This window comes from Elephantulus edwardii, unplaced genomic scaffold (assembly GCF_000299155.1).
Source record: "Elephantulus edwardii isolate Elephantulus edwardi_28Jun2011 unplaced genomic scaffold, EleEdw1.0 scaffold00161, whole genome shotgun sequence".
Lineage (NCBI taxonomy): Eukaryota > Metazoa > Chordata > Mammalia > Macroscelidea > Macroscelididae > Elephantulus > Elephantulus edwardii.
The window spans coordinates 3882951-3907129 of record NW_006399911.1 but is presented as its reverse complement, the minus strand read 5'-3'; the positions used below and the strand labels follow the sequence as shown (position 1 = coordinate 3907129).

The window sequence follows — 24179 nt, the reverse complement described above, 5'->3', positions numbered from 1 at the left end:
TTTGTGGGAAGGGCTGCCCGTAGGGGACCCTCAGGGCTGGGGACCCTTGGACCCTGGGCCTCAGCCAGGCCTCAGACTATCCTGAGGTCTGGGATAGAAAGGATCTCCTGCCCACCCCAGCCCAGGTTTCCCCGGCCTGGAATAGTGCAGATATATCTCTCAGCTTCTTCTTCAGGTCAAGCACCCTGTTCCTCATACATATATGTACCCTCATACACACACTTGCCCAGGCATACCCGGTCACTTTCACACCTTCACAAAACAATGTTTCCGATTCTACGTCTCCATCCTGGGCTCAGGTATCAGCTCCAGAATCAATGTGTGTGGGTGGACTGACAAAGGACCATGGGACAGGCAAAGTGTCAGCTATCCTGAGGACCCTGAACAGGAAGAAGCGGGAAAATTCTACTGAGCAATGGGGGCTGGGCAGGTTGAATTAGGGTGGCCCGGACACTGGTTCTGAGAGGCCTTCAAATTCTGCTCTACTCCTCAATAACCACTCGAAAAGGAAACAGAGTGCCAACAGGCCTGTCCCGAGGAGGTCTCCCAGTCCTGTAAGGTACGGGATACAGTGGCTGTCAGGATCCAGGGCCTGCTGCCAAGTCAGACGGACCATCACTTCTGCCAAGTACAGTAGGACAGTCACCTGGTCATAAGCAAGCAGACACAGAACAAGAAAGCCAAGTCAGAAAACCCAGCATTGCCAAGAAACACTATCAGAGTTTCAAGAGCAGAACTCCCGGGGGACTGTGCCAACCCTAGACAATTCCTTTTGTCCAGCTCTTATGGTCTGAAGTCCAGCTCCGTGCTCACAGAGCAGCAGGCTGGTGAAGCTGACCTACATTCACACTTTCCCAGTCTCCTTTCTAATAGTTGAGACTTATTCTTTGTGCCAGAAAGACCTGTGCCACTGACAATCCCTGGGCCTCTCTGTGACTCAGACTCCATTCATCTGAGCTCCTAAAACCTCAAGGCATGGATCTTGCTGGATTGTAACTTGAGGTGATTTGAATTCCTTTCACTTGGAGCTTTTGATGGCTGGCCTCTCTTTAAAGTGCACAGGGTGGGCCCTCTGCCTGCTCAGGGTCAAGGCTTCCTCAGTCCCTTTTTCTAAGCTAACCTCAGTCTCTTCTTTCTCCTTTTAGCCATAAGCATGCTGCTCCCAGGGGATCTTCATGGACTTATGGATCCCTACTCCTCAGGGGGAGGAATATGCTGGAATAGCAAATTTCAGCTTCCTTAAATTGGAGATTAGAAAGTGCCAATCCCTATATTAGCAACCCCCTCACAAATATCACTAAGCAGCACACCTACAGTTCTCCCTTCAGAAACCCTGGGCCCACATTCCCATGCCCAGCGGGAACACCACCCGGCTAGAGGCTCAGCAGACAGAACGCTGAGAGTATTCTTCTGACACTCGTACTCCAGCTTAACCTCCTTCACTACTATCCTCATTACCCTCCATCCAGGAGAAGTTACACGGGATTTGCAGCAAGATCCCAACAGGGCTTGGTCTCTGCCCAGCTGGTGTTTCTGATGCAGCGATGAGCAGAGCTTTAAAGAATTATGGATCAGCTCAGCAGCCTGCTCCATGGGCGACCATATGCACCTTCAGGGTCAGGACAATGTCCTGATCCAGTGACAATGAGTGTCTGGAACACAACTTTGGACTGGAACAAGCTGACTGACCTCCTGGAAGAGGGGACTGGGCCTTCTATGTCCAGAAGCCACTCCTTTCCTTCTGTGTATCTTACTCAAGAGCAAGAAGATGAAGGGGGCCACATCTGCTTACTGACTAACCCATGACTGCTATTTTCCTGCTGCAGCTTTCCTTACCTGAATCAGGCCTGCCAGCAGATACAGCCCCACAAAGGTCTTGCTGCTTATGACTGATTGACCTTCTACCAGGTAGATGACTAAGAAGAAAATCAGATGACCTGGAATCACGAGGAAGAGCAGGACTCTGGCTGACATGGAATTTATTTCTGGAGGAAAGAAAACCAAAGTGTCATGACATGACTGGTAGCAGAGGCCACCCTGGAACGTGACAGGTTCCAAGGATGCAGCCACATTCACTGACCCTATTTATTTCACAAGTTTATTGAACATTGATTCTTTGCTTGACTCTGACAGACAAGGGGATAGTTCTGTTCCCCCCTCATGGGACTCACATTTTAGACTGAGAAATGAAAAGTAGTTCAGTAAACAGAAACAAATAAATTGATGAATACAATGATGAAAACAGGGTCATATAACAAAGAACGAAGTACATTTTAATAGGCAGGAACTATTGGAGATGAGAATAACGTTCCAAAGAGAACACTGAAGCTGAGGTGTACATGGGAAAGGGATAGAGTGAACAGAGTCTGAGCAGGAGAAGGAGAAAGGGCAGGGATTAAAGAGCCTGGGAATAGGAAGGACAAAGGTTAGAGCGTAGGCAGACAGTGATCTGGGGAGAGACACAAGATGAATCAGAAGGTGCTGTGCAAGTGAGGTTGAGGGGACGATGTTTAATTTCAAGTGTGCTGGGATTCACTGGAAAATCTTAAACAGAGAGAGGATCCCATTTATGCTTAAAAAAACCCCAACACAGTAACAAACCCACTTTGCCTGCTGTGTTGATTGAAAGCAGAAAGAATGGATGTCAGAAGCAGTGGAAACAAGTGATGCAATCTGAAAGAGATGGTGATGGAAACAGTGGGTTGATAAGAGATCTGTATGGAAGAGAGCAAACAGGAATGGACACCAGCAGGAAAGGATCAAAAGAGCAGTGATCACTTCTAGGATCTTTTTCCTCCCCCGAAGTATTTCAGTGTTGGCCCTTCTTTTTCAGCACAGTGATTCTGTATATCCTTCCACTTTTAAATTTTTTTTTTTAAAATTTATTTTATATTGGTTTGCTTACAAAGTTTGTATACATTGTGTTTCATATTATTTTTCATTCACATTGTGTTTTATACAATCATCCTATTTGTTGTTGTTGTTATGTGCCATCGAGTCGCTTGCAACTCATAGTGACCCTATGTACAACAGCCCTAAACTGCTCTGTCCTGTGCCAATCGCATAGTCTCTGACACTCCCATCCTGATTACCCCAGTCACTGAATCAATCCACCTCATAGAGGGCTTTCCCCTCCTGCGCCGTCCCTCCACTTTCCCAAGCATGATGTCCCTCTCCAAGGACTGGTCCCCCCTTACAACATGTCCAAAGTATGTCAGATGAAGCCTCAGAATCCTTGCCTCCAAGGAGCCACCCGGTTTAACCCTCTCCAGGATGAATCTGTTTATTTTCCTAGCAGTCCATGGTATTCTCAATACTTTTCTCCAGCACCACAGCTCAAAGGCATCAATTATCTTTCTATCCTCCTTAGTCATTGTTTAACTCTCTGATGCATAACAAGTGATAGCAAAGACCATGGCCTGTATCAGATGCACCTTAGTCTCCACAAAGACACCATTGTTCTTCAGTACATTGGAGAGGTCCCAAACAGCAGACTTTCCCATGGCAATGCACCTTTTAATTTCCTGGCTACTGGTGCTAAGAGTGTTGACTGTGTGTGGAGACAAGCAAACTGAAGCTGTGAACAATCTCAATCTCTTCACCATCCATCCTGATGCTGCCAATTGGTCCAGTGGTGAGAGTCTTTGTCTTCTCTTTTTTTCTTTCTGCTTTTATAACTTTAATGGGAGCAATGCTATTCATTTATTGTTTTTTTTTCCCCTTAACACTCTTTTATAAGCACCAAATCTTAATCTCTCAATCAAAATTTTTTAAAAGGAATTTTCCTCAGGAACCAAATGAAAATGCTCACTCCTCTAGACAATCAAATTAATTGTCTACCAAAAGCAAAACAAAATGGGAGAGGGGAGCCCACAGAGAAATATAAAGTAACAAAAATCATATTCAAGGGGTTCAGCGCATGGAGTAGCTCGGACCTTGCTGCCAGTTCATCCTTAAGCTGACTTTGTGAAAACTAACACCCTAGCACATCAAAATATACATTTTTTTCCATTTCCTTTTTTAAATGAAAAATAGTAACAACAAAAAAGAAGAAAAATCACTTAAGGAACTCACAATCGATTGCCTGACTCAGGATGTTGTCTGAGAGTGAAGATCAGAATGGCTGTGCGAATAGCATGCGGTGCACACAGCATGCATGGCCGGCAAGGTTGGTCCTCAAGGCTTAGCTGTCTTCCACACAATGCAAAATACCCACAATTCCAAGTATGAAGGGACACAGACAATCTCCCTGGGGAATTCCACAGGATAATACAGGTGCCCAAGCTGTTCTTCATAAAGGGACAGGGCTTCGGTCAAATTGACACAGTTCCCCTGTGTGAAGTACTTGCCATCCTGTTTCAAAACTTTCATCGACAGGTCAAGAATGAGTCAGAGAAATTCCCATGTGGAATCTTCCTCTGGAGATGTGCAGATGGGAACAGCTGTCAAATCATTAATCACATAATCAAACTCTCTTCCTTCTTTGTCGTATTTCTTCAGGACAGGAGTGCAGTCTTCAATTAGAACCTGATAGCATTCTCCTCTAAGATTGTCGAAGACCTTACCACATGTTTTTTGCATGAACTTCTTACACCCATCAACCACCATCTGGTCAATCTCGACCATGATGACTATCTTTAGTTTCAGTTTGACTATTTCACATAAAATGCCTCCATCTCCACCCCCCAGAATCAGTACATCTTTGCTAGTGTAATCTTCTTTCCCACCACCCATGATGGCCCGGGTATATGCCAAATCACTCTTGGCCAAATTGACATCCCCACTGAGGATGAGAATATTTCCAAATTGCTTCGAGTGTAGAGTCTTAATGTTCTGATAAGGTGAATCTTCATCATATACTACCTCATCGATATACTCCACCAGGCGCCCGTCGGCCGTGGGCCAGTATCTATTGATCGTCCCTCCTCGAACTATGGGTGGCAATCGCTTCACCCTCGCAGCACTGTCCTGATTCAGTGCTTTCATTTTTTCTTCTACTTTGTTCAAAAGACTGTCAATTTCTTTGTTGCTTTGGGCATCATTGTCATAACTCTGAAGATCCAGCAACACGAATCTGTGAGGGTATATTCTCAAATTGGCAAAGCTGCCATTTTTGTTGGTGTGTGTTGCTAAGTAGCCATGGTCCTGCCAGTTGTGCATCGCCTCTGTCATCCCCTGCTCCTGGAAAATGGACTGGAGGCCTTTTAGAATGGTTTCACAATCAGCTTCACCTCCAAACTAGTAGAATGACAGGGAAGTTCAGAAAGATCATTAGCACTCTGCAGTCCTGTTTGACCACTATCTTCAGCAGAGATAATCTGGCATTAAATAAACAATGACCTGTGTGTTCTTTTGGCAGTTCATGGGATATTCAGTACTCTTTCTCCAGCACCACAAATCAAAAACATCAGTTCTTCTATCATCCTTATTCATTGTCCAGATCTTTGATGTGTAGCAGGTAACTGAGAAGGCCATGGCCTCAATTAGATGTACCTTAGTCCTCAAACTGACATCACTACTCTGCTTAGAGAATGTGCTTTGCCACCGAGCGTGAAGTCCAGGGTGCTGTGCCGTGCTGCTGCCATTGTGGAGAGGCCCTTTAATCTTTGTCTTCTTGACATTGAGCCTCAATCCATATTGGAGACTGCAGTCCTTGACCCTCTGCATCAAGCGCTTCAGGTTCTCCTCAGTTTCAGCAAGCAGGGCTGTGTCAACTGCATAATGCAGATTGTTGATAGATCTTCCACCAATCTTGACCCCACATTTTTTCTCATAGAGACCAGCCTCCTGGATAATCTGTTCTGCATACAGGTTGAAAAGGTATGGCGACAGGACACATTTCTGGCATACACCCTTCCCAATTTTGAACCATGCAGTGTTTCCTTGCTCTTTTCTGACGACTGCCTCTTGGTCCAAGTATAGGACCATTTAGGCAGAATATTAAATGATCCAGGAAGTATTAAAAGAAGATGGAAAGAATATACTGAGTCACTGTATCGAAAGGAATTGGCAGACACAGAAGAATTTCATGAAACAACATATGAGCAAGAGCCTATGGTGATGAAAGAAGAAGTTCCGGCTGCTTTGAAGGAAATGGCAAAAAAATAAGGCCCCAGGAATAGATGGTATACCAATTGACATATTTCAGCTAACAGATGCTGCCCTGGACATGCTCACCAAGTTGTGCCAAGAAATCTGGAGAACAACCACTTGGCCTACTGACTGAAAGAGATCTATATTTGTTCCCATCCCAAAGGTGACCCAACAGAGTGTGGAAACTATAGAAGAATATCATTGATTTCACACGTAAGCAAGATTCTACTGACGATTATCCAAAAATGACTGGAACAGCACATCAGCAGAGAACTGCCAGAAGTCCAGGCTGGGTTGAGAAGGTGTTGCGGTACTAGGGATATTGTAGCTAATGTTAGATGAATCTTAGCTGAAAGCAGGGAATACCAGAGGAATGTATATCTGTGTTTCATTGACTGTGCAAAGGTGTTTGACTGTGTGGATCATAACAAACTGTGGCTGACTCTGAGAAGAATGGGCATCCCAGAACACTTGATCGTGCTAATGAGAAAATTCAGTATGTTTTATAAAATTAATCAGCATTGAACTATATTCACCATTATCCCATCTTTTCAGGTCCCCTTCAGACCTTTCCCATTTCTTTAACTCTTCATCCCACCCACCAAATTGTGCAACCCTGTGATTTTGCCCCTATACATCCTCAACCTTCTGCTTCCACCCCTTGGATTTCTACACATTTTACTAGTTATCCTTCTATTTTTACACTAATGTTCGTATGCAGTATTTGTCCTTATGAGACTGAGTTTGTTCACTCAGCATAATGCTCTCCATTCTCTCCCAAGTTGTGCAGTATTTCTCAAAATCATTGCTGCTTATTACTGGGTAGTATTCCATTGTGTGAGTATATCACAATTTTCAGTCAATGTTTTTTTAGTGAACAAATGAATGAATTACAGGCAGGGCTGAGGAGTCAAGGTCTTTGAGATGATCCAACAGTGATATGCCAGAAGTGGCTTTGCCAAAAGTGGTTTGTAACTTTTCTTGTTACAAACACTGGATTCCAACAACATTTTTGTTTTAAAATGACATTTATGTTTACTTGGTTCAAAATTTTTTTTTCAGAATTTTTCAGAAAATTCTGATTTTCAGAAGACAATAAATAGGCTTACCTGAGGAACAGAAAGTGGAGCATGGGTTAGGCAAGATTTTTTTCATCCAGAGGGGCAGGACTCCAGGTGTGCTCCAGATGTGCAGGTAAGTAGATATCCGGCTGGTCTGAATGGCCACCAGGTTGCCACCAACACCTGAGAGGAGAAAAAGAATCTGATTTACCCTTCTTTGTGCTGGTCATTGTTGTTGTTATGTACTATCGAGTTTACTCTGACTCACAGTGACCCCATGTACAACAGCTCTGAACCCTGCTCTATCCTGTGCCAAGTTGATTGTCTCTGATACATCCACCTCCATTACCCCAGTCACTGAGTCAATCCATCTCATTCAGGGTCTTACTCTCTTGTGCTATCCCTTTATATTTCCAAATATGATGTCCTTTTTCAAGGACTGGTCCCTCCTGGCCACATGCCCAAAGTATGTGAACCAGAGCTTAAAAATCATTGCCTCCAAGGCAAAGCCTAGTTTCATCCTCTCCAGGATAAACCTGTTTGTTCTCTTAGCTGTCTATAGTATATTCAATACTCTTCTCCAGCACCACAACTCAAAGGCATCAATTCTTCTATCATTATACAAATGATAGCATTTGTGCTGGTATCTGAGTTCTTTCCCTTGTTTTAAGTTCACTTCATCCAGGAAGGCTTTCTCAATTGACTCAGCTCTTAATATCTTTTTCTTCTCTCCCAGTGAACTATAGATCTTGTTTGCCACCAAGCAAAGATGGCTCAGACCTTGTCAGAGAACAGTCTGAAGTCAGGTATCTCTAAAAGTGAGAGGAGCATGTATGGTAAAGTAGGTTCTCCATAAATGCTCACTGAACAAAGAGAGTAACAGGGAAGGCAGGGATTCTACGATGAGGAGTTAGTAGGAAGGGGGGAATAGAGGGGATAGATGGATCTGGGAGACAAAAGCTTTATAAGTAACCCAGGGTCAGAAAGGAAAATCTCAGAAAGATGGTTAAGCTGGAATACCTGAGAAAAATGAACATTTTTTTTAAGCCTAAAGGTAAGAAGAGGAAGAAAGGGAAGAGTGGAGAAAAGTAGGGTAGTGAAAGCAAGAGGGAGGATATTGGTATATGGTGACAGGCACACTGGGAACCTTGCATGGTCGAGTGGTCAGAGGGCATGTAGGAAGACTTATACTGTGTCGTTATATGCTGTGTGGTCCCCTCTTTGAGGCCTCAAGTTTTTATCTCTGGTTCCTGCATACATATGGGAATGTGGAATTCATGTGGGATGGGGCTTATCTGACTAAATTTAGGGAGGGTCATGAAGATCGAGGGGGTGAAGAACATAGAAGGAGCCAGAGACCAAGAAAGCACACATGGGCTGTTCACCAGAATGTTTGGGGCTCCTTGCTTAGACACAAGGCTTTCACAGGTTGTATCCATGCTGTGCTCAGTGCTTTCTGTACTCCTATGTTAAGAATTTCCTAGAGAGGGTGGCAGAGCGAAGGGAAGTGGGCCATCCTCATACTATTCCCTCAGCTTCAGAGAGGACAGTCTGCTGCTTGGTGGACACACATCACTGACTTCGGGAGGCAGAAAGCCTTCAGCTGATACTGAGGATACCAAGAATGGTCTACAGGCCCAGGATGGCTATAGATATCTGGTCTGCAGGTGGCTTATTAAAAAAAAAAAAGTAGTGGATTGAATATTAGCTGATTGCATTTACAAATTGGATCCTTTCATATAAAATCAAGATTCTCAGCTTCTCTTAACAAATCAGCTCTGGCAACTCTGCGTCTGCATTTCCACAAGGCAACAATTTGGCTGGTTCTAAGTACGGGTGGTTAAGTGGTAAGAAACTGTGCAGCAATCCCAAATGCACATGGTTCAAATCCATCTGCTGCTTCTTGGGAGAAGGATGGGCAATCTCCTCCCATGCAATTTACTGCCTCTGAAAACCTCCTGGAAGGCCAGCTATGAATTGGTTCTGAAGCGACAGTATAAAACAACAAGTAGTCATTAAGGAGCACTGGTGGTATGCTATGTTGCTAATCAAAAGGTCAGTGGTTTGAATCCACCAACCACTCTATGGAATAAAGACAAGCAGGCGGTCTTCTCCTGTTAAGATCTGCAGCCTTAGAAACCTGAGGGAGGATCCTTCTGTGTTAGTGTGCCAAGGTTTCAGAAGCTTATCTGTACAGTCTCATCAGGCCAGGGCCTGGGAACCAGGCACACCAGGCACTGAGTTATCTGCCTTCTTTCCTCTCCTCACCTGTCAGTGCAATGCATAGCGACTTATCAGAAACCTGACACAAATTCAAACTTTAGTTAAAACAGGAGTCATAAATAAAAATGTCTAGAGGGTCTAGGCATTTTTCTGCTGTTAGGGACCTCTCCAAATTCAAGGAGTAATGATGTTGGTTTGAGGACTAAGGTGCATCTGATTCAGGCCATGGTCTTTCTGATCACTTGCTATGCATCTGAGAGCTACAATGAATAAGGATGACAGAAGACGAATTTTTTCCAATGCTGACATTGCTATGCATACTCTTTTCTTTTAAAAAAAATAGACTGTAAAACTCAGTGTCTTTCTTAATTCAGGACATATCTCATATAAGAATTTAACCAGACTTTGCTATAGAAATAATAGAATTATATAAGAATCGAAGAAAAGAGATGTGTATGTAGAAAAAACAACAACAAAAGCAACCCAGAAGTTTCACAAAATAACTTCTTTAACTATCATTTTGATGAGTCTAATTTCTTCGGTTATATTCTCAGAAGCTAAAGAATTATTTGCACTTAAAATTATTCATAAACACATGTGCCTTGTTGAAAAATCTTTGCTCTTATTTAATTGCGGTTTAGAGGATGAATTGATGCCTTTGAGCTGTGGTGTTGGAGATAAGCACTGAACATCATATGAACCGACAAAAGAACAAGTATGTCTTGGAGAGGGTGCAGCTGGAGTGTTCTCTGGAGGCAAAGATGATGAGGCTTCGCCTCACATACTCAGGACATGTTGTGAGGAGGGGCTATTCCTTGGAGAGGGACATGATGCTTGGAAAGGCAAGACCAGCAAAGGAGAGGAAGACCCTCAACCAAGTGGATTAACATGGTAACTACCACAAATGGGCTCTAGAGTGTCAGAAGCATGAGGATGGCACAGGCGAGGACGGGGCTCAGCTCTGTTCATAGGGTTATTATGGGTCATACTCAACTCGATGGCACCTAACAATAACCACAACAGAGGGTCTAGACCCTTTCAAATCTACATGGTTTTCCACAGGTGAGGGAGGGGCACTCTCCTCCTGTGTGATTTACTGCCTCTGAAAACCCACTGAAGGGGTCAGGTATGGGTCAGCTCTGATTTAATGGCAAACAACAACAACAACAACAGAAAAGGGTCTAGGCTTAAAAGAAAAGGGGGTCATATGCAAGACAACAAGGAGTGGTAAGGACTGAGGCAAAACTGAGAATCACCTGTCTTGTTTCAGGGCACTGTGGGAATAGCAGCATGGAACCGCTATTTCAGCTGATCACTATCAGAATGCAAAGCAAGAACTGTCACAGCCTTCATTCCTAAAGAGAAGAAAAAGCCACTACGTTTTTTAAAAGATATGTGTCTGATCTTTCAATGCCACCAATGCATCTAAATTAGATATTTTATATTATGAATGGAAAATGAGTTTGTTCTGTAAAACTCACCCAAATCACAATAACAAAACAAAAGGCAAAAAAATGAGAGCCCAGCATCCCATTTCAGCAGGTGACATTCAATCACAGGAAGGCAGCAGGTTCTGGGCTCAGGCCTCCAAGGGGCAGCCTTGTTCAGACAGCTCAGGACTCGGAGGCACCCAAGAGAACAAGGTAAACTGGTGAGGACAGCAAGCAGGCTTTCTCTCCTCAGGGCCCCTGCAGAGCTGAGGTGTGGCTGAAACGCTGCCTCTGACGGCCTGAAGCTTGATGCTATTTCTGTTCAGATGTAGCCAATGTCTGGGAGCTAACCAGCTCTAAGACTCCAGGGCCACACACATAACCTGAGATACCTACCACATATGATGGGCGTGAAGATGGCCATGCCTTGGAAGGGTGGTTCAGAGACGGTCTTGCTCAGGATGAGTCCTCCAAAACTGAGAGAGAGCAAACAGCATCTTCATGGTGAGCAGGATGGACTCACAGAGCCTCGCACACCTCCCTGCACAAGTTGTCAGCCTACATTCCCAGCCCAACGTCCACGCTCCTGTTTCCTACACAAAATAGAAGTAACGGCTAAGCTGTTCTCACACTGCACACATTTTCCTGTATCCCCTTCTGTTCTCAGTCTCAGCTATTCTCAGATCCCATCAGATCATGTCAGGATCGGGTGGCTTAGTGGTAAGAAATTGTGTTGCTGACACAATGGGTACATGGTTCAAATCTGCCTGTTGCTCGGCAGGAGAAAGATGGACAATTAATCTCCTCTTGTGTAATTTAGTGCCTCTTGAAACCAGCAAGAAGGTCAGCTATGGGCCAGTTCTGACTCAACGGAACTCAACAACAAAAACAATCTGAAAAACAAATGGAAAATTCAAATGCCTTTCCCAGGTCCTTGAGCTGGTGAAGCTATCACGTGGCAGCATCACTGCAGCTCAGATGCGTGAAAGTAGCATCATAGGCACCTAGTTTGTGGAACATGGTGAAGCAAGACCTTCCCAGGCCCTGGAAGTAGAGTCCTGGAGCATTTGGATCCATTTCCCATAAGAAGCCCAACAGCCTTCTGGAAGTAAAGATTCCTAGGCCACAACTTCTTCTTCCTGAGTTAGGAAAATAATCCAGAATACACCAAAGTGGTTCCCAACAAGTTCTAGCAAGAAAGAGCCCATGAGCCTGGTGCTGGGCTTCACTTAGGAACTGAGGGCCCACGGGGTCATTAGCTGTGCAGCCCCTGTAGGTCCCACCATCTGTCAAGCTGTGAAGCCCTGTGACAAATCCACTCTGGCCTAATGGCGGCAGACAGTTAAGGCAAAGAACCCGACAGTAACCTGTGAGCTGTGGTGAGAGCCAGTGTAGCTGACTTCCCCATTTGGGGTTGAGTGCTCTCGTCCTTGTAAACAGGACTGCCCTTTCAGAATGAATATGCTCTCGGGTGAGAGGACAGCCTCAAAGAGTTTACCCAAAGACTAGAAAGTAAAGAGGTTTGGGATTGGCAGCTGGTGACGTCACCACAGAGGTAGGGAGTGGCCCCCCTCCTCCCAGGGGCTACCACACCCACAGCTGCTCCCAGGCTCCAGAGGCTGAGGTGGCAAGGGGAGCAGAGGAGGACGGGGACAGTGGCCCCGATCATGCTCACCTGCTGATAACCATCGCTAGGATGATGGGGAACCACCCGAACTTGAGGATCTTCATGATAGATGGGCTCTGCTTGGCCATGATGCCCCACACTGGGGTCAGAGCGACAAAGGCCATGCAGACCAGTGGTGTCAGGAACCAGCTGTCTACAAGAGGAAGAGAGATGCCACACAGCTGAGGCGTGGGGCTGGAGCACCCTGGGAGGGACAGGGCAGTTCTAGCCCGAGCAGGGCCCAGGGGAAGGGATGGGAGGTGGAGACTTTGGTATTGAGGACACTTTTCCTCCTCATTCACATCAGTTTAGAGTGGACTGCTCTACCATATTTCCCTGAAAATGGTCCTTATCCTGTATGCATCTCGCAAAGCCCTTTTCCCTCAGTCCAGAATTTCTGCCATATGTTTGAGTTTTTGCTCTGATTCCAACCACCTCAGTCCCTTCCTATCCTGGCCAAATCATTATTGGTAAGATTATTATGAATGGAATTGTGACATGTGCCAGTGTTGTGCTAAGCATTTCACTGGTGTGACCCAGGGCTCACAGCAAAGAGCAAAGGGCTTGTGTTAGTAGACAAGATGGCTAGCCCTGGCCCTGGCTGAAGTCCACTCCACAGTCAGCTCGTTGGCTGTGCATTATTTTCTCCAAACAATGTAAAGCCAGCCCTGGGTCTGAGTCAGCTGCCCACTGTCTGGGCCCAAGATGGACCTGACACACTTTAGCATACACAGGTACCACTTTCGTACTGTCTTGTACTTGGTACACGTGAGTTTCATCTTTTAGAAACTCAGAACAAGACAGCATCTTCTAACACTGGCTTTCTCTAGAACACTCTCTAAAGCTGATCTTTCAGAGTGCCTAATCCAGGGTGGGACCACATGCAACCTTTCTGCATAGTAACTACCTGCTGACTTGACTTCACGTGTCACCTACTCATGCGTGCAGGCATAAACCTGTCCCCTTCTTCCTCCTTCTCTGGGCAGGGGCATTAGTAATAGCACCTTGACTTCTTCTGTTGCAAAAAATTAAAGTCAATCCCTCTGCCACATGGGCAGCTGGAAGAAAAGCAGGCTACAAATGCCAGCGACTGACCAGGAGTAAGTTTATCAGGGTGGAAATAGCCAACCTCTTCACTATCCGAGAAGACGGGAAGAAGACTCAGAAAACTTGAAGCAGGTCTCAAGCTAAGAAGCAACAGCCAATGAGAGCACTTACTTGCTGGGCATATTTGAGTCTAAGCTAATTTTAACATGTAACTACTCACTCTCCCCTGATAAATTCCTGCTTCAAAGTCTTCCCAGCATTGTAACAATTGTGGCTTGTCACCTCAATGATTCAGAAAACCTATCCACCAGAGAGAAACTACAGCTAATTGTCTGCTTGCTCAGCCAACAGAAGCCATTTCCTGAGTGCCAGGCCTGGTGAATCCCTAGTGCAGCTGAGACAAACCCATTGTCTAAATATTTGAGGAGGCATGTGTGGAAATACTCATACGGTGCAGTAGAGAACAAAGAGGAAGGTATGGGGAGCTTGCAAGTACTTTTCTGGGGCAAACCAAGCTCAACCAGTTAGTACAAATGTAAATTTTCTTTTTAAATTTTTAAAGTGTGGAAAAAGCAATCAATCAATCAATCAAGTTAGGTCATCTTATTTGATTCCTACAGTTCATCACTCCCACGTACCTGATTTGAGCATCTTCCCGTTATCTCAAACCATTACTTATTTTTGATGGCAGGCAAGACAAAGGCTGGTGATAGTGGGACAGAAAGGGGTCCCAGTGCTGTTGCATTCTAAACCTGAGTTGTGTTATTTATTTCAAGGCTTCATTTGAGAACATTTAAAAATTGGGCGGTTTCACAAGTCACTAGACTCATATCCCACGTGGCACCAGTTAAATGGAAGCTTTGTAGAGGCAGACCCCTTCAGCTTGAACATTTCCAGGTGAATCATGGCTGTGGAGCCCACCACTCCACACAGCCTCATCCTGACAGCTTCTCTCATTACTGCTCCTTCCCTCAGGCGTGCGGGGGAGCAACAGCTCTGAGCCAACACACACAAGAGTAAACAATCGTGCTTGTTTATCACATCAGAGGCTGGGTGAGGTAGAAAGTCTTTACATAAAGTAAAAATGGAACACACAGAGGGGCTTGGTCAGTTGTGGAAACCCAGCAAGGTGGTTTATCTGATTAACTGCCTAGCTATGGCAGAAACAGAAAGTACTATCCCTTAAGGGACATCTCTGCCTCATAGTGAAGTTAAGATCAGGAGAGAAGAGACCACAAGAAATGTGGGCACCTCTCTCTCCTCCTGACCCTCTCACAGTCCACCTTCTGGGGAGCCCTGAGCTCACCCCGTGTCTGCAGTAGGAGTGCATGCTGCACTAGTTCTCACATTTCTCTCAGTATTCATGTGTCACCTTGTGTGGACATATCCAAGCAGCAAGCCAGCCCTCTAAACGTAGGCCCTGCCCTCACTGCATCCCTTGGCTGTGAAGGCTGATTGTGTTTCTGTGCAGTTGAGTTACTGTTCTCCTTAATAAGCTTCAGAAAACACTTGACAGAGGACACCTCTCACTTGTGTTAGGTTCTCCAACTATAAACAGTCTGGGGCCCCATGACAACCTTAGGTTCCTGGCCATGAGCAAGATGTCCATTTGAATGGCTCTGGCTAGGTGCAAAAGCTCTTTTTTAAAATAAAATTTTTATTTTATACTGGTTTTCTTACAAAGTTTATATAGATTGTTTTTCACACTGGATCTTTCCCATTTCCTTTACCCATCCTTCTCTCTACTCATCAAATTGTACGACCCAATGATTACCCCCCTGCCCATCCTCACCCCTCTGCTCCTACCCTCCCATCCCCTTGTATCCTCATACACATTTTACTACCTATTTTTCTATTTAAACAATAATAGTTGTATACAGTATTTGACTTTATGGACTGAGTTAGTTCACTTAGCATAATGCTCTCCAGACCTTCCCAAGTTAGGTAGTAATTTTCAAAATCATTGTTCCTGTGTGCTGCATAGTATTCCATCATGTGAATGTGCCATTCGATTGTGGGTTGTTTCTATGATCTTGTGATGGTGAATAATGCTGGTGCAAACACTTTCATCTCAGCCTTACTAGTGACCTGACCCAGGGCCCCTCTTCCTGGGAGCCTCCTTACCTTTGTGCCTATAGAAGAAGCTGCTAACCAAAGCCAGAATGGACAGTGTGATGAGGTCTCCCAGGCTGGCAGCAATGGGTGTGGCGATGTTGTCAGGGTTGACCCCAAGTTTCCGAGCCCCAATCACTATACAGACCATCAGCACTCCTGCAGAGAGAGACAGGAGAGCGAGGAGACAAAGAGGCTCGGAAGCCAATGACCCTGATAAGGCTGGGGACACAGGGGGCACTGGATGTGGTGTGACAGGAGCAGGCCGTGAGGCTGCCTGCTACTTCCTTTTATGCCCACCCAGGCCTAGGCATGAGGGGAGGCAGACTGCCGCAGTGCATCCCGTTTCTCTCTCCATGGTGAAAGAGTATGGCAGCATCAATTAGATCTACTTTGAGACTATGCAGAGATGTGACAAAGTCACCAGAAGGCTTCTGTTGCTGCTGTTGAGACTATGCACAGAGCAACAATTTCTACAGGCAAAAGTCCATGACGCTGATTACGTCCTTCAAGATGTGCAACTGTTCTTACCTTCTTCTGAGTTCTCTCTAGCATAAACTCCCTGCTTCCTAAGTTTCCCACCTAATCTCCTGACTTAGTGTTGTCAGTGGGATCCATGCAGACACATCCTAAAAGAGTACAATGCTCAATTATCTGCACAATGCAGATTTATTTTATTTATTTTTTTTTTTTACCAGTTAGTCTACACTACGATTTAAAGATGTCAGGTGATATTGCAATTTAAGGTCTAAAGATCATCCCAGGGCAATAGTTTCACCCAGCCTCCAAGGCTCCAGAAAGTCTGGAGTTCCTGATAATTTGAAATTCTGTTCTGCATATTCCCCATTTCTGATCAAGATTCTCCTACAGAATCTTCATTAGAAATGCTCATTAGTGGTTGCAGGGCACCATCCATTTCTTATGGTTTCACAGCAAAGGGAGTGGTTTTTAGTTGTTCACAGAGACAACTACCCACACATTCAATTTCCTCCTCCAATTCTCGACTCTTCTCTTCCCTTTCCAAACCAACTGTTGTGCCTTGGATAGAGCTGAAAAGCTGGGAAGAAACCCTCCGGAAAAAGAATCACAGCAAAGGACCTGTAACTACCAGGGCATGTGCTCAAGGCCTGCTGCCCTGAAGGCTATTCCTAAACTAATGAGATCAGTGAGGTCCTAGAGACTGGCAGAGGCCTCTGTCATTTGTGCAGATCTTCTCAGAAGCAGACACCAACATGGGCTTAGCATGCAAGAGATGTATCAAGGCCAAACTTATGAGGAAATGGGGATCAAAGTAGAGGACTACATGCCACCAGATTATCCAAAGAAGAAACAGTGAAAAAGAGAAAGAAGGACATGTAAGCATCTAAGCAAGTAGTGCACTACCAAGCCTGCCAGCAAAACCCTGGTGAGCCCTCAAGTTGCATCCCTGGGAATGCCCCTGCAGGACTTAGATGGGGGCTGAGAGGGCCTGTGATGATGAAGGTCAGATAGTTAGCTATCTCACAGAGAGCTGAGTGTGGGTTTCCTAGCACCATATCTATGAGCTGAGGCATTAGAAGGGGGCCGGACGGTAAGCAGTGTGCTCCATGATCTTCCCTTTGAACTACACAAAAGTCAGGCACCTGCTGGCTGCGTGCACACAGCCCTCAGACAAGTCCAGCATAAGCTTCAGAAAGACATTATTCTGCAAGCCCGTGGGTGCTGATGAAATGGCTTGCCTGGCTTTAAGAGCTGAGAACAGAAACAAGGCCCTGTCCATCTGTAGCATTCAGTGGAGGGAAAAGAGGACAAACAAAAGCATTGTATGTAAATAAAAAGGTGCGAGAGTAAAGTATGCCTGAGAAGAGTGCTGACTACTCAAGTGATTCCACACTCATCTGAATACATCTATGCATTTCTTGTCAGTCTCTGCACTATATAAATACATATCAAAGGAGAGGAGCTGAAGCCAGAGTCACTGCAGAGTCCAGAGCATCACTAGAAAATCGGAAAACATATGAAGACGGAGCGAGAAAAGAACTAGACAAACAGCTTTTGTGTTGAAGGTATCTGAGTATGGCATGGATCAAGAGCGACCATGATAGAAACAGTGCAAGGGCTACTTGTGTCACCAGCAGAGGGACAGGAGAGGAGTCAGTGGCAGCCACTGGCCCATAATAAGCTTGTCTAGGAGATGGGCACATGCCTTCCTCCTTTACCCGGCAGTTTCCCCTTCAGCATCCTTGTATATGGCATCTCAGGGAACAGGAAACAGCTGAGAATAAAGGCCTAGAGAGCTGGCGAGGCAAGCAACCGGTAGGGGAGGGGAGAGAGGAAGCAGCCGAAGTGGGTGAGCTCACCTAAGGCCAACGCAGCAAGGAAGGCGGTGAGGACACTGCTGGCACACAGCAGTCCCATCTTTGCTAGGTCCAGCTCCTCCCTGGACACAGCTCCCAGCAGCAGGGCAGCCAGAGCAGCCAGGAGCCCCACAACAGTGGCCTGGACCTGTCAGAGCAGAAACCAGAAATATAAAGGAAGGTCCTCTGGGCACTGCCACACTGCTCCATTCACTGAGTTCCTCTAGGACCTTTGTAGGGTCAGGACTCACCTGTTACTGCCTGCTGTCCCTCACCCTAACAATTCTTCTTCTTGTTGTATGTGCCATCAAGTTGACTATGACTCATAAGTGACCTTACTGCACAATAACTCGGAACCTTGCCCAATCCTGAGCCAATCTCACTGTTTCTTACATACCTAATCCTGTTACCCCAGTTACTACGTCAATCCGCTTCATCCTGGCTCTTCCTCTTCTGCACTGTTCCTCCACCATTCCAACTATGATGTCCTTCCACAAGAACTGGTCCCTCCTGGCAACATGTCCAAAGTATGTGAGATGGAGCTTCAAAATCCTTACTTCCAATGAGCAACTTGGTTTCACCGTTTCCAGGAAAAACCTGCTTGTTCTCTTGGCAGTCCAGGGTAGTGTTCTTCTCCAGCACCACAACTCAAAGGCATTGATTCTTCTTCTGTTACCTTTGATCACTGTCCATACATCACTGATCTATGATGCAAAGCAAGTACCTGCAAAGACCACGGCCTGGATCAAGCACACCTTCGTCTCTAGACTGATGTCCTTGCTTCTCAGCACTCTAGAGAGGTCCCTGACAGTAGACTTTCCCAATGCACTTCCTCTTGATTTCATGACTGCTGATGTCAAGAATACATTTTGTATTCTTGTATGTATTTGTGTAATTTTGTGGACCCAAGCAAGCTGAAATTGTTAACAATCTCAATCTTTTCTTGATTTATCATGATGCTGCCAATTGGGCCAGTGGTGAAAAGATTTGTTTTCTTGAAGGTCCCTCAATCCCAGAGTGAGGGGGTAAACATACAAACTTTCCTCAACTCTGGTCTTGTAGAAATAACTTACTGCTTTCTCCCCGGACTTTCTTGTCAGGTATCACCTTTCATTGTGGAATCTAACTTGCTGTTCTGTTCTATTAAGACCACCCGGTCTTTTGTTCAGGAAGCCCCTCTAACTGCTCCAAGCAATACTGCTTCCACATCTCTGCAGGCCACGTTTGCGTGGTCACCTCCAGCATCACATCACAGCTTTGAAGGCGGTCCTCCTCCATGGACTGTCCATGGACTTTTCTTTGTCTCCCTTTGGCATTTGTCCTATACAACAGTATTTACTAACCTTATTCACTTCCAGGAAAAGGACAACATCTCTGTGGCTTGCTCAGATTTTGTACCACGATGTGTATGCCCCAGATCTGAACATTAATTCTGGCATTTATAATTCAACAAGTCTGTCTTGGAGGAACTGAAACCAGGTTGCTCCTCAGAGGCAAGGATGGTGAGACTTAGTCTTATGTATGTTGGGCATATTGTGAGGAGGGGCTGGTCCTTGGAAAAACACATCATGCTGGGCAAGGTGGAGGCTCAGTGACTGACAGGAAGACACTCACAAGACGGACTGTAACAATGGACTCAAGATGAAGAAGGAGAGGGCAAGGTTCGGACCTATTGTTCAGAGGGCTGCTCTGAGTTACAGTTGACTGGACAGTATACAAAAACAACAACTCAAGATGTCTAAAATAAATCATTTATTGATGAAGGTTGGATAAGAAAAGAGCTCTAATATATGGATAAGAAAAGTCAGTATTTTTTTATTAATTTCAATGAACATTTAAAGAGATTGTGGATTTCCATTCATTCATTGTTGCACTTTTCTCCCCGCCCACCCCACCCCGACCCCCAGTTCGCTCTTCTTTAAAAGCAAAATAAAAAACTCCTTCATTGGTATACAATCCCGCTGCACCTCCCCACCCTCACCCCGAGTACACTCCACTCTGCAACCCTCATTCCGAACTCTTATGATAATCATAATGTCCTAAAATATATTATTTTTAAACTGTTCTCTCCCTCATCGGCTTCAATGCAGTATACATAATTTATCCAGTCTTCCTAAGTGCCCATCAACAAACGAATGGATAGAGAAGCTGTTGTATATTCACACAATGGAATACTACGCTGCATTGAAAACCAAGGAACTAATGCAATATTATTCAGAATGGGTGACCCTGGAGGACATTATGCTGAGTGAAGTATCTCAGTCACAAAAGGACAAATACTGTATGGTGCCACAGTTGTAGAATGAGGCTGACATCAGGGTGGGGGTAAAACTGAGAAAAGTCAGTATTTTAAAGCTGAAAACTGCCTCCCCAACATCTAGTTTGTGTAACTCCAATAAAAATCCCAACAGTATTTTTTTTACAGCACTTGACAACTAATTTCAAATTTCGTAAAGATGAGTAAATGAGGGAGCTCTGGTGGCCTCGTGGCAAGAAGCTGCACTGTAACACCAGAGGTATGCGGTTCGAATCCACCAGATGCTTTGCTGGAGAAGGAGGGGCAATCTCCTCCTGTACCAGTCAGATCCAATTTGACAGTACACATACCAAAAACATAATAAAATAAAATAAAATTTTGAAAAAGATGAGTAAATGGAGTAAATGTGCCAAAACAGTTTTGATAAAAAATTATCAAAGCAGTATTTATGATATTCTCATCAATATTGATTTTAAAGCTATAGTAATTAAAACAGTATGGCATAAGCAGAAAATAGATAAATAGATCAAGAGGAGAGAACAGAGTTCAGAGAAAAAATCATGTATGCATGGATATTTGGTATGATAAAGGTGTACTTTCCAATCAATATGGAATAGATGACTATTTAATAGATAGGAAAACAACTGGATATCTGTGGGAAAAGAAATTATCTCTCCTTCCTATGTGGAAATGGTTAAGTAAGGTCATCCTGAGCTGAAACGCAGTGGGCTTGCATGGGAGCAACCAAGGATACTCTGAATGTCTGGTCTTCCCTTTTATTAGTTAATCCCCTTGTTTTTCCAGTTGTTAAACATCTTAAATATCACCCTTGGGTGACAGAATATACTGTTATTTTAAATCCTACTTGTGAAACTTATTACACTATTTATATCTCAATGTCAAGCACTTTAAGAAATGACGAAGTCAAAATTATATCCATGCTACGATGTGCCAAGTGAGGGCCTGACAGAGCTCAGCACATTCTACTGAAAGTCATTTTGGAAATGTGCATTCATATAGACAAGGATGTGGTGGGGAAAACAGAAAAGTAAAAACAATGTGACCTGTAGACAAACTTTTAGAGCATTTATGACCTTGCCTATGCCAGATCGTCTGTTGAGGAGCATCACAATCTGCCTGATTTCATCTCCAGAGCTCTTTGATTGCAGGACCTGGTTCTGGCCACCAATATTTTCCCTCAGTAGGAAGGAAGACATATAAATAAAGAGTTTCAACATGTGTGACAAGTGACAACTCCAGGAACACATATGAGGAATCAAAGAAGTAAAGAGAGTAAATCAAAGAAGTAAGTGAGAGAGGAGACTTCACTGGGGTTTTTAAATAGCGTTGCTCCAGGTAAACAAGAAGGAAAAGGGTATCCCAAGGAAAGATAAGTGCCTATGCAGAAGAAGAGAGGTGTGAAGTGTGTGGGTGTGGAATGTCTTGTGTGTGACTATGTGGAGGGAGGTGTGAACTTGGGGAGGAAGGGAATGAGACTCACGGGTAGGCAAGGGCTAGACCATGTAGGCTTAGGGAACTCTCCTTCTGGGTGTTTTACAGGGTTGGAAAACTTGCTGGAGAATCCACTATGAGTTGGCTATGACTTGATGGCAATGAATGTATGTGGAGAAGGGTGCTGACTGGAAATGAAGCTTGTGAGGTAGGCAGGGGCCAGAGCATGTCAGTTCACCCTTGAAGAAGAGGAAACAGAACAAAAGGGTTTAAGGAGGACTAGGCATGGTCATTATGGAGCAAAGAGACTTTAAGTTTACTCAGAGTAATTTTGTCCCTGTCCTTATTTCCTGAGAGAGAATTAAAAACTTTTAAAATTTCCCAAGTAATTGGAAAAAAGTTGAAAGTATGTTTAAAACTGAAGACTTTCAGAAAACATCTAGAGTTTGTGTTAATGAATGGGAGGCTGGCTTAACCAGAAAGACCACCTCCTGGTCTGAGAGCAAATGATCTAGGGAGAGCATGATCCAATCAATCAGGATTATCTAACAGGTTCCAATCCTGGCTACATGACATAGCCTAGAAAAAAACTCTTAACCCAAGTTCCATGGGCTTTTACGGCTGGGGAAAGGAGTTCAAGTATGAGAAGGAGCAACACCTTCTTTGGAACATGGAGGTTCCATGCTGGGAACCCTCTGAGATCTTGTTCTCTGCATCCTTTCATTTGTACCCTTTTGTAAAAAAAAAAAAGTATTTTTGGAGCTCTGGCGGCATAGTGACAAGAAGCTGCACTGCAATCCCGAAGGCACGTGGTTTGAGGTCACCAGCTGCTCTGCGGGAGAAGGACAATCTCCTATGTGATTAACTGCCTCTGAAAACCCTGCTGAGGGTCAACTATGGGTCTGTTCTGACTCGATGGCACACAACAACAACAACAACAATAATCATAATGATAGTACTTTCTGTAGGTTTTGATCTCACAGTTCTTCCAACGACTTTCTGAATTCAAATGAGTATAACAAGCAGGTCAGAGGTAAGCAGGACTGGAATCCCTGAGCTTATGGCTGGTATCCTGAAAGGCCAGTGAAAATCGGTAGCCAGGAGGTGTGAAGTGAAGGAGCTCAGGGGTCCCTGAGCTGCATCCGAATGAGGCAGTGGGAAAACCTCAAATGAATAGTCAGCAGTGAGTCAAATGTGAGGGTATCACGGAGAGTCTCAAGTCTCTCATATATGTTAGCTAGCATTTAAAGTCTGGGTGGTTAAGGCCAAGGATGTGTGGGCAATTGTGTCAGCACTTAACAGCAAAGTAAGAAGTGGAGATTTGGTATAGTTAGTGTCAGAAAAAGCAGTTTATTTTGATTTTATATTTGGGATTTGATTATTTATCCACTTAGCTCTGGGTGGTCTTATATAGCAGGTCAAGAAGCCTTGAAGCAGTCAAAACAGAGAGAAGGTTTTTAACCATTGAGTTAGGCAACAAAGAGGTTAAGGAAAGAGGTATAAAAAAGGGGGCTGGCTTTAAGAAGAATTCAGAAACAGGATCATCTGAATGAGTGGATATAAGGATAAAGGAGAGAAAGAAAGAAAGAAAGAGGAGAATGAGACTTGTGTCTAGTTTGGTTAACTGGAAAGTACAAAATGTTTTGAGTGGTTACCAGACTCTGACTGAATGTGTTATATGATTTAAAATTTGCAGCAGCCTACCTTTCAGATAAGGGGATGTGGTGTACCAAAAGTGAATCTCAGAGGGGCTTATTTGATCATCAAGCTAGACTGACCTGGGGACCCTAAAAGGGTGAATGTGAGAAGAATGGGTGGTAGGGTTAGATTTGGCAGTGCTATTCTGGGGATGGAGGGTAGGATGTCAGAGATAAAATGGTGATGCCCAGTAGACAGTTAGAAACAGGACTTGGAACTCCAGAAATAGATACAGTGTATGTCATCTCAATTGCACTGCCATCTCAATTGTACTGTATAGCTCTGCCTAAGGCCACGTAGTTGATAAGACCTGTCCAAGTCCAGAATCTAGGTTATTTTTCTACAATCAGCTGCCCTAACAAAGAAAAGTAAACAAATATGCTAGAATAGAGCTACTTCCTCCTTAGGCTAACGCTCAACCTTCCTGCATGTCAATCCTCCTCTCTTGTCTTGGGTCTCCTGATTTTGTAATGCTCTTAAGGTCTCAGGATAAAGCCTTAATCCAGTTAGCATCTGACAGATGGAAGTGCAAAACAGTGTTGTTGTTGTTGTTGTTGTTATGTGCTGTCAAGTCGCTTGCAACTCATAGCGACCCTCTGTAAAACAGCCCTAAACTCTGCTCTGTCCTGTGTCTCTGACACACCCATCTTGATCCCAGTCACTGAATCAATCCACCTCATAGAGGGCCTTCCCCTGCTGCGCTGTCCCTCCACCCTCCCAAGCATGATGTCCTTCTCCAAGGACTTGTCTCTCCTTACAACATGTCCAAAGTATGTTAGACGGAGCCTCAGAATCCTTGCCTCC

General features: G+C 44.6%; 1 protein-coding gene and 1 pseudogene across 3 annotated transcripts in view; both read right to left on the bottom strand.

The window, feature by feature from the left end:
• Window positions 1-436: 436 nt before the first annotated feature.
• SLC41A3 (solute carrier family 41, member 3) overlaps window positions 437-24179 on the bottom strand; it is a 99966-nt gene continuing 76223 nt past the window's right edge. For all 3 annotated transcript variants that reach the window (XM_006895165.1, XM_006895167.1, XM_006895166.1), the window contains 7 exons: window positions 17972-18116; window positions 15645-15791; window positions 12483-12627; window positions 11204-11283; window positions 7203-7337; window positions 1837-1985; window positions 437-646 (listed from right to left, as the gene is read on the bottom strand). In XM_006895165.1, the coding sequence (XP_006895227.1) occupies window positions 437-646; window positions 1837-1985; window positions 7203-7337; window positions 11204-11283; window positions 12483-12627; window positions 15645-15791; window positions 17972-18116 (1011 nt within the window). The remainder of the gene's footprint in view (window positions 647-1836; window positions 1986-7202; window positions 7338-11203; window positions 11284-12482; window positions 12628-15644; window positions 15792-17971; window positions 18117-24179) is intronic.
• Window positions 4177-5585, bottom strand: LOC102858272 (annotated as a pseudogene).